A 22,141-nucleotide genomic window follows, 5' to 3' on the forward strand; every position below is an offset into this window, starting at 1 on the left:
CCACTTCCTTTTGGAAAAAAAAAATTCTAATTAAACAGATCTCAAATATGGCCGTGCGAATCCCGAGACAGATTAATAAAAAAAGATCCCCCTTTATTGAGGAGCCCCAAACAGTTCCTGAAATTAGACACATACTGCAAATCTTAAAATCTACATCAAATGTGGACCAGCCGGCAGAGCCGTGACCTACAATCGGCACAATAGGATTGGTGTTAGTCTTTGGTTCATGTATCGCTGTAGACAGTCCCGGTGATAATGTACATGCTGGGAATACTGGTTAACATTTAGCAGAAGCAACAACCGTCCCTGCCATTGCTGTCCAGGTCCATCTTGTATCCTCCAGTTAATAAAATAATAAGCAAGATGGATAGTGGGAGGTTAAATGGAAACTATAGACGTATTTCTTCTTGCTGGATCCATTTCTGGCTTTGGGTCAAAAAGAACTATAGTGGTGTTTTTTTCCCCAAACCACCTTATGGTGTCAGAATTAGTAAAAGAAGGTTTAAAGGGTTTTTCCACCCGTTTAGATACAGATGACCTATGCTCCGGATCGGTGGAGGTCTAACACACTGCACCCCCACAATCAGCTATTTTCAGCAGTCACCGGCGTCCTGCAGCTCGGCTCGCCAGCACAGCCACTGCGCGCTGGACTGAGCTTTCTGCTTCCGGTGGCTGCCGCCAACAGCTGATCAGTGGGGGTCATCAATCTCTGAAAGGTGGGAAACCATTTTAACGACCTGTCAGTTCCATTTTAGTAAATACTCGCATGCCCCATGAAATTACAATGTAAGCGCACCTTTTCCTTGAACCATGCGTTGGGCTGTTCCTCGGTTATTCCTCCTGGAAATGTATCCTGACAACTGGCTACCATTCCCGTTGTCAATAGAGTATCTCTCCAAAGTCAGTACTTAAAAGAGCTATCCAAGACTACTAATAAAGACCTCCCAGAGTGTCCGCCCTGCGGTGGTGATCATACTTACCTGGTTGCTGCCGCTGGGTTCAGTCTCCATCGCTCCACCGCTGGCTTTTCATCTCCTGGCTGCACTGAAATCAACATCCAGTTGACGGGGGGCACACGACCGCTGCAGCCAAATCGCCAGCCGCAGCGATGACCTGTTCTCCCTCCGTCACAGGTGACGTAAGGGACCAGGTAAGCATGATCACCACCGCGGGTCGGCCACTCTGGGAGGTCTGTTATAGCCTTGGATAACTCCTTTAAAGGGACAGTGCCAAACTGAGTAGAGAAACACACCTTTGACAAGGAGAACACTCAGTTGCCATTTTAGTCATACATTTCCAGGAGGAAAAACAGAGGAAGAGCACAATGCAGAGTTCAAAGAAAAGGTGCCTCAGAATTGTTATTTCCAGTATTTACTACAACAGACATTTCAGATCCCCTATAAAACACATGACAGTATGAAGGGATGTGAACACAATGGAATGTGCTTAATAAAAGTGCAAGCTACTGTTCTTTGTCGTCAGCCAATGTAAAATATCAGTTCTCATAGGGGAAGCATTTTACTGCGCAGAATCTTATTAAAGGGAAATGCACCACCCCGATGTGAGTATAAAGTGGCGTAAAATAAAGTCAATAGCTTATATCTAAAAGCATTTTCAATTGGAACATGTCGCTAAAGTGAGACCAAGTGTGGACCAGCATCTAGGGTCCAGTTCTCGCTTCTCACTGGAGAACGCATGTTCTTTATAAACCTAAGAGTACCCTATATAGTAATGGCGATTATAGGACACCCCTGCTAGCAATATAAAGTGACATATATTGGAAATGGTGGTGTGTGCTAAATGCACGTGCTGCGGCTGACTATGTCCCAATTACTGAGATATGGAGACCAGCCACAACACATGCACGGAAGATGGCCTTTAGTTCAACCTGTGTACTAGAAGATGACGAGATCTGGGCAGCAGTGCGATTTTTACTGCCTCATAGACTGCCTGACGACCTCCTGGAGGGATTTCCTGGTCACTAGAAGTCGGACTACTTCCTCATTTTTCTTAGTGAGACGTTTTCTGGCTTGATCATGTGTGACCATGGTCATGTCCCACCCATTCACCTGGAGGAGACAGGAATGTGGTGAATCAGACAGAAACAGATAACGGTGAGGACACACCCGACTGCGGGCTTAATTTACCTGCATGATTTTGTCTCCCATCTGAAGTCCAGCCACCTCTGCAGGTCCTCCCTCAGTCACTCGTGTGACATAGATGCCCTGAAATTCAAATCAGATAACCAATGGTTTCATATGCTAAATTGTCAAATCACATCTGTTTCATTTTGGTTTGCCACTGCAGTATGTGGAGCAACGGAGCGAGGCGCAGACAGTAGCGAAGTGCATCTTGACTTGGGGTGGGGAGGGGGGTGAAGGCAGGAAGGGGTTAATTTATGGGAGATTCGGGTCAGGAGTCTGATTGGTGGTAGAGGGGGGCGGTATTAATTTTGCGGGCTGTATATAAGCTGTGATAGGGGTGGGACTTGCAGAAGTGTCCGGGGTACCTGTGAGTTGCCCACCCATTGTTAGGTAGCTACGTCAATGGTAGTAGGGGCAGGTTAATGGAGGGTCCTGGAAGGCAATTCAATGTTTAAACAGGTGCATGACACGTTGGAGCGTGCATCTCAGGAGGTCGGTAAGCCGATGGCTGGGGCTCCTGTTGGGCTAAAAGGCCTACAGGGGTAGATCGAGAGATAATTTTGGAAGATTTGGTGCCCTTGGGTCGGTGACTGCGACCGAGGGTAAGGTGGAAAGTCAAGTGGAGATGGGGAGTGAAGAACGCAGCTTGCTTGGGTTGCCTTCTAGGATCCTTACACAGTGTTGGAATGTTATTGCACGTTATTTATGTGTTATGTGTTCACTGTTATGATTATCAGTATTAAAAGTTGGTGGAGAATGTGGTGGTTTTAATAAACGGGCTGTTACGGCCATTTATACTAAGAAGTCGATTTCAGAGTGTTAATTCCGGGGGGGTATGGGGCGAGGGTATTTGTGGGGTTGGTCGAGCAGCTGTCTGAAGTCATCTTACATCCCAATAAGTCAATTAGCATTCCAGCCACAAGTTATGCTTAAAGAGGTTATCCGACCCTGAAATGCCCCGGGGAGAAGCAACGGCGGCCGTACGGGCTTCAGAAGCGATGTGGGTGCCAGGGAGCGAGGTAAGTACATTGTGTGTGAGGGGCTCAGGCATTTGGGAGGACATTTCAGGGGTTGAATTACTTTAAAGAGTCACTGTACTTCACAGGATTTAATTTTACTTCATAGAGAGTGGTGTAACTAGCAAGTTTCTAAATCACATTTAAAAAAAATCTGCCTGCATCTACCTGAAAAAAGCAGGCAAAAGTCATGGCCCCTAGGGATCTCACTTCCACCTAATTTGCAGTCCACTGCCTGTTGTCAGCCAAGATCGTTCCCTAGACACAGAGGCTGAGAGGAAGTGGGGGCATGTCAGAGCTAGCTGAGATTGTGAGCCGATTTAAAAATAACTGCTTCTGAACATCACAGGAGCCTCCTACTTTTCTGCAAGTGTGATTTATCCCCCTTATCAGCTTTCAGAGCTCCCTAGAAGAAAACATAGTGGGAAGTGAGGTCGCTGTATACAGTACTGGCAGAAGGGAGACACCCCCTGCTTCTGAGAGAAATGCTTCTAACTATGCAGCTGAAACAGGGAATCATATGTCTGAATTAGATTTTAGGGAACCCCAAAAAAAGTGATGGGTATCATTAGATTCAGCTGAGCTAGTCCTACAAGGCATTGCTCCTGGTCTAATATTGAATTTCCTGGTGACAGACTCCCTTTAAGTAAATGTGCTTTCTGGGTCGGAAGCATTTGTTAAAAACCACAGCATAAAAACCTTTGCGGAAGTACTGCTCCCGGAACTTAATTATTACAAGGAAAGGGGGGTGTTACCTCCGTCTATGCAGGAGGCGCTTAGTCGTCATTCCTAAGCCGGACAAGGATCACTCTCTCCCTGACTCATATAGACAGACCGATCTCCTTGCTCTCCACAGATGTTAAGGTGCTTGCGAAGGTATTGGCCACGCGTCTATCTAAAGTTATTTTGTCTATCATACACTCTGACCAAACTGGCTTCATGCCTCAGAAATCCACGTCAATTAATATAAGAAGAGTGTTTGCCAGTATTCAACTCCCAGCTGAAAATGTTGGAGATAGGGCAATCCTTTCTTTAGACGCGGCCAAGGCCTTTGACAGCATTGAATGGCGATTCCTGTGGAGAGTTTTGGTGTGTATGGGATTTGGAGAAGAGTACATATCCTGGGTCAGGGTGCTATATTCTAGTCCAAAAGCATGTATTAGGGTCGAATGGTGGGATGTCCCCCAAGTTCTGTTTGGGTCGGGGCACTAGACAGGGGTGCCCGTTGTCACCTCTGCTATTTGCAGTTGCGATTGAGCCTCTAGCTGCAGCGATTCGCAGGTCCTTAGACATTCGGGGGTTCCAATATGGGGCAGTTAACAATAAAGTGGCGATGTATACAGATGACACCTTGCTCTTTTTAGGGGACACTGGCCCATCCCTGGCAACGGCTAGGACAATTATTGACCGCTTCGGTGCCCTGTCGGGTCTGACTATAAATTAGAGTAAGTCGGCAATTATGCTGCTTGACGGGCAAGCGCAGTCGCAGATTGTGCATGAAAGAAATATTCTGTGCGTGGTATACTTTAAGTACTTGGGTATACATGTATCTCCCAGACTTCGGGACTTTGAACGCCTTAACTTTGATTCGCTAGTTATTAAGTTTAGGAGTAAAGTTAGGGCGTGGTGTAAACTATATTTATCGGTGGCGGGAAGAGCAAACCTTATTAAAATGGTGTTGATGCCCCAGTTACTTTATATTTTGCATAATTCCCCGGTCTGGCTGTCAAAGTCTAAATTTGATCAGATTAATACTATTTTCAGGGAGCTCATCTGGCGCAAGGGGCAACCGAGAATTAAAATTGAAACACTGCAATATCCTAAAACGGAAGGGGGTCTTGCAATACCAAACCCTTGGGTATATTTCCTAGCTGCACAATGCCAGCACTTCGAAGGGTGGATGGACCCGAGTGAGGTGACATGTCAGTTGTTTACTCATTGCTTGTCATCTAGGGACCTAATGTTGCTCCTGGAGACTAAAGGTGCCGGGAAAGGTGGTCCGATGGGGGATCTGGGGTATTTGATGCAGTCTACATGGAACAGGGTTAAGCAGCTAAGGGGAATTGTTGGCAATATGGAATACACTCCACTGTGGGGCAATCCTGTGCTGCCGGAGTTCCTTTCTCTGTCTGATTTTGGAGCATGGAAAAGGAAAGGAATCCTGAGATTAGGCCACTTGCTGGAAGATAAAAATTTCATGTCCTTCTCCAGGCTGCAAGAGATGTATGAGCTACCCAGGACTCACTTCTATAAGTACCTTCAAGTGAGGCACGCATACAATTCCACATTTAAGGGTCCGACTGTGATGGCTGGGAGAGATATCGCACTACATCAAATTCTCTCCAAAGGGGAGAAAAGAGGGATGATCTCCAGTGTATACAAGTTGCTACTAGACAGGTTTTTGCTATTACACCCGCTGATGGCTAGGGGCAAGTGGGAAAAGGATGTGGGTGAAATAACGGATGAGCAATGGTCTGACATACTAGAGGCAATACCCCTCTCTTCCTTAAGCGAGGGTCGTAAACTCTCACAGCTGTTTATAGTCCACAGGGTCTACAAGACACCGTTTTTTTTGTTCCGCATAGGTTATAGACCTACGGCTGACTGTCCAAGGTGCTCTGTGGAAGCTGCGGACTTGATGCATATGCTATGGAAGTGTGAGAGGCTAGGGAGATACTGGAAAATGGTAACTCAGACTATACATGACGTATACGAGGTACGGATACCGCTTGATCCAAGAGTGTGTGTGCTAGGCTATGTTTCTGAACTGGCCACTAGTCAGGTACATAAAATAGCGATAAGCAGAGTGCTATATGTAGCTAGGAAATTAATTGCCTTGCATTGGATACAGACAGCGCCGCCCACCCTAGGTGAATTCTTAGGGGCAGTAGACACGATGTTAAGTTATGAACGGGTGGTATACCAGAAGCGTGGATGCCCATCAAAATTTGAGAAGTTATGGGAACCCTGGCTGTCGTTTCAACGTCTGAACAACAATGTCTAATATTGTATTTTTGTACTTTTGTGCTATAGTGGGGCGGGAGGGGAAGGGTGAAAATTAGTGTAATGCTGATTGTTTGGTAGCCTGATTGTTGTCAGCATTATATAAGTTATGTCTGTATATCATTTTTTATGTAAGATCTGTACAACAATGTATTCACACTGTAAACACTCAATAAAAAAGATCTGATTTAAAAAAAAAAAACACGCACAGCATGCCATATGGGGTGCAATTTCCTCGCCTTAGGAAACCCACATGGGGATGAGAGCTACATGCTACAGTGATCGTTCATCCCTACACAGATTCATCATTTGTCGGTATCACATCCCTGTGCTGCCCACAAACAATGATTTTATGTGCTGTATAAACTGAAGATCACCTGACAAATAAGCATTTTGCTCGAGTATTGGGGGAAGGGGGGAATCTAACAGGGCAATTATCGAAAAGAAGAAGTGTTTATATAAAAGTCCATTCCCAATAATTGTCCTGATAATCTGCCCATGTAAATGGGTTGCTGCAGTCACCACCTTCAAACTAAAACCTGTCAAAAGACGTTAAAGGGGTTGTTCCATCTCCTACAGTGGGGGCGTATTGCTAGGATATGACACCAATGTCTGATCGGTGCAAGTCCCACCTCCGAGACTCACACCTATTTCTAGAATGGAGCCCGCAAACAGGAGGAGAGCGGACCGAGCATGCGCGGCCTTCCCTCCATTCATTTCTACGGGAGTGCCGAAAAAAGGCAAGGAGCACACATCAGAAGTCCCATAGAAATTAATGAGACACGAACTGGGCAAGGGTGGCCACCATTCCATTCACTTCTAAGAAGCTGACGGAAAACGCTGAGCCATCACTCAGCTTTTTTCATCAGTCCCATAGAAATGAATGAAGGGTGGCCATGCATGTCCGGTCCACTCTCATTTAGTCTGCAGACTCTGTTCTAGAGATAGGTGCAGGTCCCTGCACCTATCAGACATTGGTTGGCATATCTTAGTGATATACGTCACCAATGTCCGAGATGGGCCAACCGCTTTAAATACCAAGGACGGTAAAGGATGCCAACCTTATCTGTCTTGTCCTCCGAAAAGGGGTTCTGGCTGGAGTCTTGATCGATGCCACCTCCGATACTGAACCCTAGGATCAGGTTGTCTCTGTGACGCAGCTTGTGGATTTCAACTCTTTGCTTTAAAAGGAACAGAAGAGAAAAAACACAATCAGTGCACTGTATATAGACGGCGTTTCCAGATATAAGACATGGCGGATATCGATGGTGCACACAATGCTGGGTCTGCACTGGGGCCTGGCCAAGCCCTTTGGCTAAGGTATTATGCACTGGGAATGGGAAGACCATACAGAGAAGGGCTCCTGGTGACAAGTGCGAGACAGAAAACGGATTTCATGTCTACGAAGAAGGGATAGCTAAAGCCTTCAATCAGGCCTTGTTCACAAACCGCATTGTGTCCGTTTTATCCACTGACATCAAAAGCCGAAAAAAACCTGCATGAATAAGTTGTCGTTATATATTATACATACATACATACATACATACATACATATATACACACACACACACATACACACACACATACACACACACATACACACACTGCTCAAAAAAATAAAGGGAACACAAAAATAACACATCCTAGATCTGAGTTAATTAAATAGTCTTCTGAAATACTTTGTTCTTTACATAGTTGAATGTGCTGACAACAAAATCACACAAAAATTAAAAATGGAAATCAAATTTTTTAATCCATGGAGGTCTGGATTTGGAGTCACACTCAAAATTAAAGTTGAAAAACACACTGCAGGCTGATCCAACTTTGATGTAATGTCCTTAAAACAAGTCAAAATGAGGCTCAGTAGTGTGTGTGGCCTCCACGTGCCTGTATGACCTCCCTACAACGCCTGTGCATGCTCCTGATGAGGTGGCGGACGGTCTCCTGAGGGATCTCCTCCCAGACCTGGACTAAAGCATCTGCCAACTCCTGGACAGTCTGTGGTGCAACGTGACGTTGGTGGATAGAGCGAGACATGATGTCCCAGATGTGCTCAATTGGATTCAGGTCTGGGGAACGGGCGGGCCAGTCCATAGCATCAATGCCTTTGTCTTGCAGGAACTGCTGACACACTCCAGCCACATGAGGTCTAGCATTGTCTTGCATTAGGAGGAACCCAGGGCCAACCGCACCAGCATATGGTCTCACAAGGGGTCTGAGGATCTCATCTCGGTACCTAATGGCAGTCAGGCTACCTCTGGCGAGCACATGGAGGGCTGTGCGGCCCTCCAAAGAAATGCCACCCCACATCATTACTCTCCCAATGCCAAACCGGTCATGCTGGAGGATGTTGCAGGCAGCAGAATGTTCTCCACGGCGTCTCCAGACTCTGTCACGTCTGTCACATGTGCTCAATGTGAACCTGCTTTCATCTGTGAAGAGCACAGGGCGCCAGTGGCGAATTTGCCAATCTTGGTGTGTTCTCTGGCAAATGCCAAACGTCCTGCACGGTGTTGGGCTGTAAGCACAACCCCCACCTGTGGACGTCGGGCCCTCATATCACCCTCATGGAGTCTGTTTCTGACTGTTTGAGCAGACACATGCACATTTGTGGCCTGCTGGAGGTCATTTTGCAGGGCTCTGGCAGTGCTCCTCCTGTTCCTCCTTGCACAAAGGCGGAGGTAGCGGTCCTGCTGCTGGGTTGTTGCCCTCCTACGGCCTCCTCCACATCTCCTGATGTACTGGCCTGTCTCCTGGTAGCGCCTCCATGCTCTGGACACTACGCTGACAGACACAGCAAACCTTCTTGCCACAGCTCGCATTGATGTGCCATCCTGGATAAGCTGCACTACCTGAGCCACTTGTGTGGGTTGTAGACTCCGTCTCATGCTACCACTAGAGTGAAAGCTCCGCCAGCATTCAAAAGTGACCAAAACATCAGCCAGGAAGCATAGGAACTGAGAAGTGGTCTGTGGTCACCACCTGCAGAACCACTCCTTTATTGGGGGTGTCTTGCTAATTGCCTATAATTTCCACCTGTTGTCTATCCCATTTGCACAACAGCATGTGAAATTGATTGTCACTCAGTGTTGCTTCCTAAGTGGACAGTTTGATTTCACAGAAGTGTGATTGACTTGGAGTTACATTGTGTTGTTAAGTGTTCCCTTTATCTTTTTGAGCAGTGTAAATATATATATATTACACACACACATACATACACAGGGCCAGGATGCAGTTCTCCATAGAGGCTGTGCTAGAAGAACAAGACCCAAATGTAACTGTAGATATGTATGTGCTCAGTGCTTGTGATACACATTCAGTACTCTGGTTTATCTCTACAGATTCACGTAAAACATCTTCCAGACTCTGAGAACAGAACAAAGGGGTCAACTGCTCGAACAGAGCTGAGCTGCGGAACCAGACACTGCTGCCCCTTCATTCTGCTGATTGACTATAGTCTTTAGGGCTCATGAACGCGACCGTAGTTTTGGTCTGCATCCTTTCCGCATTTCTTGCAGATCGGATGTGGACCCATTCATCTCAAAGGAGCCGCAAAAGATGCAGACAGCATACCTGTGTGCTGTCCGCATCCGTAAGTCCGTTCTGAAGCCCCCCAAAAAAAAAAAAAAACGAACATGTCTTATACTTGTCGGCAAAATGGACATTTGTGAAGGAGTGAAAAAATAAAAATTGCCGCAGTTTCCGTGTTTTTTGTATCCGCAATTTGTGGACTGCAAAAAAGTCTACGGCTGTGTGCATGAGCCCTTAGTCCTACGAATGCTCGTTCCCTATATTTGGCTTGTGTAAAGGTGTCGCACATCATCCGACGAACGAGCGAAGCGTGTGAAATTATGACGGGTGCCACACCTCAATGGTTGTTCTCAGGCGGCAGATCGTGCTGTGTGTACAGTGATCTGCTCTCCAGGAACAATGGGGGAAATTTATAAAAACCTGTGTAAGGCTACTTTCATATCTGCGCTTTCCTTTCCGCTATTGAGATCAGTCATAGGATCTCAATAGCGGGGGAAAACGCTTCCGTTTTCTCCCCATTTATTGTCAAGGGGGACAAAAGTGAACTAAATGAAACTGAATGCACCAAAATGTATTCCGTTCAGTTTGGTTGCGTCCCCATCGTGGACAGAATAACGCTGCAAGCAGCGTTTTTCCGTCCACGATGTGGTGCGGAGCAAGACGGATTCGTCCTGACAATAGAAAACGGATCCGTCCCCCAGTGACTTACAATGGTTTTAGTGATGGATCCGGCTTGGCTATTTTAGAGATAATACAACCGGATCCGTTCAGAACGGATGCAGACGGTTATATTATTATGATGGAAGCGTTTTTGCTGATCCATGACGGAGCCAACAAAAACGCTGGTGTGAAAGTAGCCTAAAGGAAAACTGGCTTAGCTGCCCATAGCAACCAATCAGATCCCATCTTAAAATTTTTCAAAGCTGCTTTGGAACATGAAAGGTGGAATCTGATCGGTTGCTATGGGCAACTAAGCCAGTTCTACTTTACACCAGTTCTACTTTACCTTTCCTAATAACTTTCTATGGGAAGGAGCAATAGCAGCAGCCATCGCTCGTCCTCATACTGTGGAGGTGATCACTGCATGGAAATGACTTTACCGACAATCAGCTGCTCCTCACGGCATCTAAATGAAGCAGGGACTTGCGTTCATACATCTTCAGCGCGCTGGCTGGCGCTGTGCGTGACGTTAGGTCCATCCCAGTGCATGCTGGGAAGAAGACGCGGCCCGTCTCCTGCGGACTCCATCAGCCAGCCGTGCAGGAAAGGTAAGTAGCAGGGGCCCGAATCTACCAGGGGGTGTCGGGGTGGATGGCTATGGCATGGGGCTGATGGCGCTGGCTGTGGGACATGATGATGGTGGCTATGGCATGGGGCTGATGGCGCTGGCTGTGGGACATGATGATGGTGGCAATGGCATGGGGCTGATGGCGCTGGCTGTGGGACATAGATGATGATAGCCATGTAATTTGTATACATACAGAAAAAAAATTATATATTGCGATATATCGTTATATCGCACATGCTTCAAATTATATCACGATATAGATTTTAGGCCATATCACCCAGCCCTAAAACACACCAAAAATGCAAAAAGTGCAAATGTATGTGTGTGTGTTTGGTTCAGATTTCATGTGGATTTTCTCCAACCAAATCTGCACCGTGTGCAGCCACCCTTACATTACCTTCCCATCCGCACACAAAAGAAATGAACACCCTTTGCAAATTCCACACCAGAATTTCCACTGCGAAAAGGTGTCAAAAAGCTGCTACGTGTGGCCGTACCCTAAAGCCCCCCCTCTTTTACTATGTGATGCGAGTTCTTGGCATATTAGGCTACTTTCACATCTGGTTTTTGCTGGATCCGACATGGGTTCAGCAAAAACGCATCCAGTATATAACGCAACCGCCTGCATCCGTTCAGAACGGATCTGGTTGTGTTATATCCCAAATGAACAAGACGCATCCGTCACTAAATCCATTGCAAGTCAATGGGGGCCCAAATAGTTGTTGTTTTTTTGTGTACAAAAAAACGGATCAGTCACTATTGAATTACATTGTGTTTCATGGCGGGATCTGTCTTAATCAGTATCCCACTGAAGCGCTCTTGTGTATGTCATGGGAAAGCAACAAAACGGAACAGAATACATTCTGGGGCACTCCCTTACGTTCATTTCAGTTTTGTCCCCATTGACAATGAATGGGGACAAAACTGAAGCGTTTTCCACCGCTATTGAGATCCTATGACTGATCTATAAAAAAAACATGCAGATGTTAAAGTCGCCTTAATTACGCGCTGATCCTAAGTCAATAGAAGAATTACCGATTCAGGAAACGTATGAAGAGCACATGCTGTCATTTCTGACATAATATTCTAGTCCAGTGATCTCCAACCTGTGGATCACCAGCCTGCGGCTATCAGGGCATGATGGGAGTCGTAGTTTTTCAATGGCATGAAAACATTGCTGTAGTTGACAAATCGGCTGCCTAGACCAGGAATCAGCAACCTCCGGCACTCCAGCTGTTGTGAAACTACAATTCCCAGCATGCTCTATTCATTTCCATGTGAGTTCTTAAAAGAACAGAGCAAGTAGGCATGCTGTGAGTTGTAGTTACACAACAGCTGGAGTGCCGGAGGTTGCCTACCCCTGGCCTAGACTAGGACCTACAGCCATTCTTACAACAGAAGCCACTGAATAAACCCCAAACAGCAAATGTTCCATTTATTGTAAAATTAAATGGAAAAATTCCCTCGAGCCCCACCTTAGAGAAGTGAAGGCAGGTACACGTTTGTTTGCCTTGCCCTTGGATACCACAGATGAGCTCAGATCTATGTATCTGTGACATATCTGCTGAAGTAACCACGGGCAATGAGAAAAACAAATCACCGAGAGGTCAGCTTCTTCTGTAAAGCTGGGACTCCTCCTATAGTAGCAGGGCTAAGAGGGTGAAATGGCAGCTATAAAACAGGATATATTATGAAGATTTATTAAAAGGGGTTCTCCAGACTACAGGATTGGTCACGGACGTCAGGTCGGTGGGGGTCCGACTCCCCCGTTGATCAGCTAGTAACTGAAGCCACTGGCACTGCAACTAACGTTAGCCCAGAAAACCCCTTTAAAGAAGCACTCCAACAAATATTTTTATTCTCTGGCCTGGAAAGGTAGATGATGTAAACTATAGTGAAGGTAATCTTCTTACTGGTTATAACCTCCCTTCTGCTCCTCAGCTGCGGCATGTGAGCGCCACACAGTTTACAACACTTACTTTTCCAATGGGCCAGAGAATAAGAATTTTTGTGGGAGTGCTTCTTTAAAGGGGTTGTGCAAGAATGGAGGGGACTTTTGGCACCCCCCCCCCCCCCCCTCCCCCTTGGCCAAACCTGTAAAGAAAAGAGGAGTTACCCGCTTCTTGGCGCCAGCTCCCCGCTCCTTCTCCTCTAGGCCTGCGATGCTCGTCTGGGCTTCCTCACTGTAAACGTCTGGTTTGACACTGCTGCAGCCAATCATTGGCCGGGGTGGAGACCGGCTCTCCTTGCGATATGTGACCATTTGTCATGACGTAAGGGAAGCCGGTCACCGCTGCGGCAATGTCAAACCGGATGTTTAGAGCGAGGAAGCCCAGCGGAGCATCGCAGTCCAGGAGGAGAAGGAGCGGGAAGCCGGTGAATCCAAGAGGGAGGGGGATTTGCCAAAACCCTCTCCCCCCCATTCTTGCACAACATAAATGTAATAGATGGAGGTCCCTTGTTCTAGAGAGTTCCCTCTGGAGGACCACTCTTTTCTTGATGTCTTGCCCGCTCAGATCATGTATTAAAAAGTAACATTCTGCACGGGAATCCTCACAGAAAAACCGCATGTAATCCGCAATGTCTGCCAAAGTGGGGCCTGACCTCTGCAGCACCTCTCTTACCGCCATACAGTACAGCTGTAATTGTCCATCATGGGAATACTCATTAAGGGCTCTTTAACACGAGCGAGTTTTCCATCCGGATGAGACACATGGCATCCGGGCGGAATCCTGACCCACTGATGTCAATGTATCTGTACACATGAGCGCCGTTTATCACTGATCATTTCTGCGTTCAGGAAAAATGGCAGCTTGTTCTAGATTGTATTGTAGATTGTTATTCTTTACACATACAATCCAGATACAAGATGGAAGCACTGAACGCAATCGCAGAAAAAACTGACTGAAGTTTTGTGCAAAACCATCCGTTTTTTTCCTCTGAACAGATCCGGACAATCCCTATTGCTTGTGGCTGCAGACATTGCGGATTACGTGAGTTTTTTCCGTACAGATTCCCATGCAGAACAACTGCAGCATATTACAGTACCAGCACAGTGTGCGAGATTACACAACTCACATGTCTACTTTCTGGATTGTTTCCGTTCGGAAATTGCCCTGCATTGCGGATTTCAAAATCCGCAGCATGTCAATTAGGTGTGTGGTTTTAGATGCAGATTTCAGCTGTCAATTTCAATGGAAGAATGCGATCTGCGGCAAAACTGCACATAAATCCGCATGGAAATTTGCGCGTCTCTTATGTGCGTTCACATGTCCTTCTGTGCAGGTGGCCTAAGGGTGGCTGCACACAGTGCAAGTTAGGGCTCATTCACACGACCGTGGTTTGGTTGCGCATCAGAGACACATTTTTTTGGGGCTCGGGTGCGGACCCATTCACTTCAATAGGGCCGCAAAAGATGCGGATAGCACTCAGTGTTCTGTCCGCATCAGTTGCTCCGTTCCGTGGCCCCGCTAAAGTCATGTCCTTATAATAGGCATTTCTATAAAGGGCCGTCCATTCTGTTAATTGCGAAAGGCACAGGGGCGGCATCCGTGTTTTGCAGATCCGCAATTTGCGGACCGCAAAACACGGCATGGTCGTGTGAACAAGCCCTTAATGTGCAGAAACTCCACAACAAATCCACACAAAAAAAAAACACACATAATCTGCATTATTTATTGCGTTTTTTGTAAGTTTTTCACTGCAGATTTTATGTGGATATTCCCCAGATCTCACCCTTCCACTAAAAGGGTGAAATTCTCTCCCAAAAAAACAAAACACAGCAGCAATTGACATGCTGCAGATTTCGAAACCCTCACAGCAGATCAATTTCCGCACCTAAGAAAAAAAGCAAAGTGTACGGGAGATATTTGTGTAATCATACACTTTGCCGGTGCTGTATTACGCAGCAGATTTTCTGCACACAATCTAAGTGGAAAGAATGTCTAATGCGATTCCTGCACCGGTCTCAGGAAAATAAGTGCAGCACACGGTGGCTCAGTGGTTCGCACTGGTGCCGTGCAGCGCTGGGGTCCTAGGGTTGAATCCGACCAAGGACAACATCTGCATGGAGTTTGTATGTTCCCCCTGTGTTTGCGTGGGTTTCCTCCGGGTACTACGGTTTCCTCCCACACTCCAAAGACATGCTGATAGAGACCTTAGATTGTGAGCCCCATTAGGAACAGTTGGATGCTAATGTCTGTAAAGTGCTGCGGAACATAGTAGCGTTATATGATATAATAAAAAAAATAAGTTCCCTGAAGTCCATCATGGCTGACGGCCTCTTCTGCGCGATGAATCACGCTTGACACTTACTGTATTTACAAGCAGCCATACTTTACAGTGGGACGGGGAGCAAATGTTGGGAGAGGCAGGAAAAGATCACAAATGTTCTAACATGTCAAAAGCCATATAAAAGCCACTGTCAAAGTCTGGGATGACTCAGGCAGGAACTGACGGCGACGCTCAGGAATGCGGCTGTGATGGGGACGTCACACACACCTCGGCTATCAGCCGCCTCGGAGATATCTTCTGCACACTTCACCCGCCTCTGCTATGTCCTCCACAGTGGCCAGGACGGCGTAAAAACGGCAAGTGCAAAAAGACGCAAAATGGTCCTGTGTGATTTTTTTACATAGTAGTAATCTTTGATAAATGATCCCTACTATCTGATGACAGGCGCTTAGAATAATCTGAGGAAAGGGGGGGGGGGCAGTCCCAAGTTAACCTCATTTTTGTCCAAGTGTTAGGAAAAAAAGACACAAAAGTTATAAAAAGACAAAAACAAAAAGACATCACTCTCTAAGGCCTCATGCACACTTGAATGGGTTCGCAATCGGGAAGGTGCGGAACGGAGGCACAGGAGCACTACGGAGTGCTTCCACACAGGAAGAAAATAGAACTTGTTCTATTTTTTGCGGTGCCGACGGATCACGGACCCAGTCAAGTTTAAGAGGTCTGCATCCGTCTGCAGCAGCCGCATGGATGTTGCCCGTGCATTGGGGACCGCAAATTGCCGTCCCCAATGCACAGACCGGCCGAGCAATGGCCATGTGCATGAGGCCTAAGTGGTCACAGCCATACTACTGGCATCACCGCCCAAACGCTGAACAGGGCCCGCCAGGGCTGCATCGTGGGGTCCGACGCTTTGACAGGAAAAGTGCGCGCAGTGCTATTCCTCCAGTCACCTGAAGGCTTTGGACGCAAATGTGAACAGAGCCTTTACTCCCAATTATACACAAGATTCTATTGAATGCTAAATGATCTCCTCCATATAGCACCAACCTACTCCAGGGCGGTGTGCAATCATGGGAACCGGGAAAAGTAGAGCGCAAAATGACAAATGATGGAAAACGAAATAGGACTTTGGTGAACGAAACCGGAAATGAGTGCAAGAGCCTGAGGAGAGCATTCCAGAGTGGGGTAGAAGCACAGGAGAAGACTGGAAGCATGGAGAGGACTATAGCCTCCGGTCATGGAAGATCTAAAAGAAGAGGCAGGAGATGCACGTTCTAGAGATTCAAGGAGACTCATGAGCCGCAAGGATCTAGGGAACAAGTCCATCTAGAGCAAGCATGCTCAACCTGCGGCCCTCTAGCTGTTGCAAAACTACAACTCCCAGCATTCCCGGACAGCCTACAGCAGAGCATGGTGGGAGTTGTAGTTTTACAACAGCTGGAGGGCCGCAGGTTGAGCATGCTTGCTCTAGAGACATCTACGGAGATGTCCACAAGAAAATTAGAACATATTTATAGCAAATAAAAGGTTTATCATCCAAAATATCGCATCTCACAACATAAAGGTAACACCCCCTGCGATACAAAGCTGTAGTATTCCCCCCGGGCATCACACAAAATCCTTCACTGGGAGATTTATCAAAACTGGTGTAAAGTAGAACTGGAAACAGCTGTGGTGGTGGCTCACTCCTAATTATCTATGGTATGGTAAAGTAGAACGGGCTCATTGCCCAAAGCAACCAATCAGATTCCACCTTTTATTTATAACAGAGCAGGAGAACAGAAAGGCTGAACGCTGATGTGAACGAAGCCCAAGCCACGTGCCCCCCAAACAAAAGCACAAATTTGCAGTAGAACTGTGCAGCCGTTGGCAGCTGCAGGTGGGCATGGCTTGGCCCCCAATGCATTGTGCTGCCACCCATTTATATGGCTGCCCTGCTACACCCATCACCACAGTATAGCCCTAACTTTTGGCGGGTAACGTAGAAAGGCTTTGGGCCATAAACGTGGAGCGATTTTAGCAGTTTCGCCAGTGGAGCAGGCTTTGATACAAATTTGACAGGTTTTCTGCCTCCAGCTGGGCGCTGGCCCCGACTCTCGCAAAATTTGAGGTTTCAAAATGTACCAAATTTATTAAGAGGTGTGCGCCTTTCAATAAATCTGGCACAAATCTCTCCGATCTTCCGAACTGGGCGGCTGCGCTTCTCGATTCAGAATTTTCTAAACCTTTGTTCTCTGTAATCGGTCTCCGAGTCCCGACCAGGGGTGCACCTAGCCTTTCTGCTGCCCGAGGTGAAAGCTGAAACAGCGCCCCCCCTTCCCATGCCAATTTCTTAACCTAACCCCTTTGCCACAATGAAAGCGCTCATTGCCCATGGCCCTTCTGCTGCCCCCCTCTTGCCTATTCCTGGCGATCGACCTCACCTGGCCTCATTGGTGGCGCACTCCGGATCACAACAAAGTATAACAATGAGGAGTCACAAAAACATTCCCACAAGTCACATGACCTCAGCTCAGCTCTGCTACATGTCATCTAGTGACCGGTCAAACGGCGCAGCGACTCAATCACGATTTACGAAAGAATTTTAAAAAAAAAACTTTCCATTCCCATTAGTGGATCATTATAGGCACCAGTGACGTCACCGATACTTATGACATCATGACTGCCGGCCATCTATAAAAAAAAAAACTTAGCCCTGGAGCTGGGGCGATGGCTGCAGACCAACCCTGGCTGGGAGCTAGCAACTTGTTACAGGACACTACTGCTCCATATGGGAACTAAAATGCACAAGTGTGAACATGGCAGAAAAGTAGAACTCACCACAACGGCGGTGACCGGCTGTCCCGGAATATACGACATCTTTGCAACTATCGCACAACTCGCCGACGACACCACCCGCAACTGGACAAAGCTACCCCGGGCCTCGCACACGCCCAGCTCATGAATAATAACTAACTGACCCACCCTTATCTGAATAGCCTCGCCCACCTCATATTAAAAAAGTCACGTGCGCTACTCATGAACTATGTGGCGAAAAACCACGCCCACTAGAATTTCGCGGGTCACAGTGAGGTCGTTTTTAGACGCAGTGTCCATATTACGGCAGGTCTTTGAGATTTTTTTTTACAAATTCATGTAGTCTCAGAGTGTTATAGGACCACGGGATACACCTATGTATGGCATACTGTTCTTTTCGTCAGTGCACTGGTGACGCTTCACAAGCATGCTGCCAGTTACAAAGATGGCCGCCCTTAGTCATCTGTAGAACGGTTTCCGGGGTGAAAGGTCGTTTTCTGTCGCTTCTGAAGATGGCGATGATCGCGTTGTAGTGTCAGCTGGTGGTCGCGTTTCGGTCGGTACAAGGAGGCTGTCGGTTCTGCATCTTCCGCAGAGGTGCAGTATACCGGGCTCCGGGTGTATGTCATCCGTATTCATAGCGGGGGTCATCTTGTGCCTCCATCACAGGGGGCGACACATAATCCTGCCCGTATTAATCCCCTGTGTAACTGGGGGACGGTGTGTGGTACTAGGCCCCGGACAGTGAGTGGGATATAAAGGCTATGGACACCTTCCCCACCATTTTATGATTGTATTTTGCTCTTTTTTGGGGTAAGATTCCCTTTCTTTTTTTTTTTGCAATTGGTCTTTATTAAAAATGTTCAGCGCTTAATGTGATGCAGTTAAAAAATCTGTCACTTTGCAGTCTGACTCTCCTGAGTCCTGTCAGCTAACCGCTCATGTGAGGCCTAAGCGCTGTTTGAATCCGGCAGGCAATTCCGTCACCGGAACTGGCCTCCGGATCCGGAAAAACGTGTCATAACGGATTACATTTGAATCCTGATCAGGATTCTGATCACAATGAAAAAATTCATTGGAAAAAATGGATCCGCCATTTATGGACTTTAACTTTTTTTTGCACATTTTTCGGGTTTAACATGCAAAAGCCGGATCCAGTTTGACGGAACGCACGACGCCGGATACGGCGTTCAGTCAAAGTGTTCCGGATTTTTGGCCAGAGGTAAAAATACAACATGCTACGGTTTTCTGAAAAGCCTGATCAGTTAAAAAAGTCTGAACTGAAGACATCCTGATGCATCCTGAACGGATTACTCTCCATTCAGAATGCATTAGGATAAAACTGATCAGTTCTTGTCCGGATTTGAGCCCCTAGGACGGAACTCAGCGCCAGAAAAGAAAAACGCTAGTGTGAAAGTACCCGTTGTATTATCTGTATTAGCCAAGACGGAGCTGTCATGAACTCCATTAGGCGACTGATCCGTTTTCTATTGTGCCAGCTTGTGTCATAGAAAACGGATCCGTCCCCATTGACTTACATTGTGTGCCAGGACGGATCCGTTTGGCTCAGTTTCGTCAAGCAGACAGCGGGCAGCGTTTTGGTGTCCGCCATTAGAGCGCAATAGAGGCAGAACGGAGCCAAACTGATGCATTCTGAACGGATCCTTTTCCATTCAGAATGCATTGGGGCTGAACTGATCCGTTTTGGACCGCTTGTGAGAGCCCTGAACGGATCTGACAAACGGAAAGCCAAAACGCGAGTGTGAAAGTAGCCTTATCTCTGATCTCCTGACATCATAAATACTCCACATGAGCCATCTGCTGACAGGACTCAGATGGGGCAGTCTGCAAATAGACGGTTTTATAACTGCATGTATCCCAAACAAAACTGCTGAAAATTTTTACTAAAGACCAATTGAAGATTTTTTTTTTTTTTTGCCTCCAATAAGTAAAATGCAATCATAAAAAATGGCCCTGAAGGTGTTCATAGCTTTTAAAGCAGGGATCTCAAACTGTGGCCCTCCAGCTGTTGCAAAACTACAACTCCCACAATGCCCGGGCAGCCTACAGGTATCAGCCTACAGCAGGGCATTGTGGGAGTTGTAGTTTTGCAACAGCTGGAGGGCCACAGTTTGAGATGCCTGTTTTAAAGGGACAGTAATAGCGCCAGTCTTGCTCATGGGTTGCATCAGGTATTGCAGTTCAGCTTCTTTAAAGGGGTTGTCCTGGTTAAGAGCTGAACCCGGACATATCCCCTTCTTCACCCAGGCAGCCCCCCTGACATAAGCATTGGAGTACTTCATGCTCCGATACGTTCCCTTGCTGAATCGCACAGCGCAAGGTCTTTTTCAGCCGATGCGGTGACGTACCGGGTCTCTGCTAGATGGAGGCTTCTAATGGGCTGTAAAACGGCCTAGGGCAGTGCTAAGGCCCGCCCATTGGTGACATCACCGTGAACACTGCTAGGTGGAAGCTGCCACCTAGCTTTACCCATGGACAGCTGGTACGTCACAAGATCTGCTGAAAAAGGTCAAGGAAGAGCATCGGCGCATGAAATACTCCAATGCTCATGTCAGAGGGGCTGCTTTGGTGAAGGGGATATTGAACCCGCACAACCCCTCTAAGTAAATGAGGCCGACTGCAGTTCCAGGCACATCCCATGGTCAGGAGTGGCGCTGTTTATGCATAAAGGAACAAAATAGATCTTTTTCCTAATCCCATAGAAGCAGATTCCCACTGCCATCAGATAAGCACATGCCCTGATGAGGTCACATGTGCCCTGGATTCACACATCTGTGGCCACCTTACAGGGAACCTGTCACCAATGCACCCCCAGCAGCTTTAAAAATGTGTTATGTAGAAACTGGATTTCTGTCCCCTTCTCTATACTAGTTCCTAATGAATAGTCATGGAGATGCCACAGCTTCCAGGCTCAGTTGAAACACCCTCTTTAGTCCTCAGATCTCCTACAGATGCATTTTACAGGTCTAAAATGCGTTGTACCATTGTACGAATATAATCATGGAGTACAAGCTGAATTCTATGTAAATGTATATTAGAAAATTGTATAACTGCCTATTCTCTAAACAAATGTAATCATTAAAGGGGTTCTGCGATCGGCGGGGGTCCGACACCCGGGACCCCCGCCGATCAGCTGTTTGAGAAGGCAGCTGCGCTCCATGAGCGCCGAGGCCTTCTCACTGGGTTCATGCACACGACCGTTCCGTTTTTTGCGGTCCGCACACCGCGGATCTGCAAAAAATGGAAGCCGCCAATATGCCTTCCGCAATTTCCGGAACGCAACGGGAGGCCCATTGTAGAAATGCCTATTCTTTTTTTTTTTGCGGGCCACCGAACGGAGCAACGGATGCGGACAGCACACGGAGTGCTGTCTGCATCTTTTGCGGCCCCATTGAAGTGAATGGGACCGCACCTGAGCCGCAAAAACGGTCGTGTGTATGAGGCCTTACCGCAGGCCCAGTGACGACACGGCTAGTATCACTGGCCTGGGCAGGCTAAGCTCCATTCAAGTGAACAGAGCTTAGCCGCGCCCAGGCCAGTTGATACTAGTCAACGTCACTGGGCCTGCGGTAAACAGTGAGAAGGCCGCGGTGCTGCTGGAGCGCCGCTGCCTTCTCAAACAGCTGATCGGCGGGGGTCCTAGGTGTCAGACCCCCACAGATCAGATGCTGATGATCTATTCAGAGGATAGATCATCAGTTTAAACAAACTGTAGAACCCCTTTTAAAACCGGAATATCCCTTTAGGTGAATGGGCCTTGGCTGCAATACCAAGCACAGCCGCTGTCCAATGTATGGCGCTCTGCTTACTATGTTGTGAAGAGTATCCAAAAAGCGATAACGGAGGCAGCATGTCCGGTGAAAAAATCCCTTTATTGGGAACTGCTTACATGAACAAACGTGTTAAGAGTTGCTACGTTTCGGCTACTGCATAGCCTTTCTCAAGCAGTAGCCGAAACGTAGCAACTCTTTTAACACGTTTGTTCATGTAAGCAGTTCCCAATAAAGGGATTTTTTTCACCGGACATGCTGCCTCCGTTATCGCTTTTTGGATACTATATGTAGGAGCCTTTATGGATCCAGGGCTCCCGGCAGGCAAGATCTGGT

General features: G+C 47.1%; 2 protein-coding genes and 1 long non-coding RNA gene across 3 annotated transcripts in view; 2 read left to right on the forward strand and 1 right to left on the reverse strand.

Annotated features, from left to right (window-relative positions):
- Nucleotides 1–18,182, reverse strand: TAX1BP3 (Tax1 binding protein 3). The gene is made up of 4 exons (XM_040423348.1): nucleotides 18,039–18,182; nucleotides 7,225–7,344; nucleotides 2,148–2,225; nucleotides 1–2,069 (listed from the first exon to the last, which is right to left on the reverse strand). Exons 1-4 carry the CDS (start codon nucleotides 18,075–18,077, stop codon nucleotides 1,932–1,934), a joined length of 375 nt encoding a protein of 124 aa, XP_040279282.1. The 5' UTR covers nucleotides 18,078–18,182; the 3' UTR covers nucleotides 1–1,931.
- Nucleotides 17,345–22,141, forward strand: part of LOC120994638 — a 22,053-nt gene continuing 17,256 nt past the window's right edge. Inside the window, exon 1 of the long non-coding RNA XR_005777446.1 lies at nucleotides 17,345–17,359. This is a non-coding gene — a long non-coding RNA (uncharacterized LOC120994638). The remainder of the gene's footprint in view (nucleotides 17,360–22,141) is intronic.
- Nucleotides 18,464–22,141, forward strand: part of EMC6 (ER membrane protein complex subunit 6) — a 4,558-nt gene continuing 880 nt past the window's right edge. Inside the window, exon 1 of the mRNA XM_040423349.1 lies at nucleotides 18,464–18,611. The gene's annotated coding sequence lies outside the window, so the exon portion shown is untranslated. The remainder of the gene's footprint in view (nucleotides 18,612–22,141) is intronic.

Source organism: Bufo bufo, chromosome 3, assembly GCF_905171765.1.
Source record: "Bufo bufo chromosome 3, aBufBuf1.1, whole genome shotgun sequence".
NCBI classification, from domain to species: domain Eukaryota; kingdom Metazoa; phylum Chordata; class Amphibia; order Anura; family Bufonidae; genus Bufo; species Bufo bufo.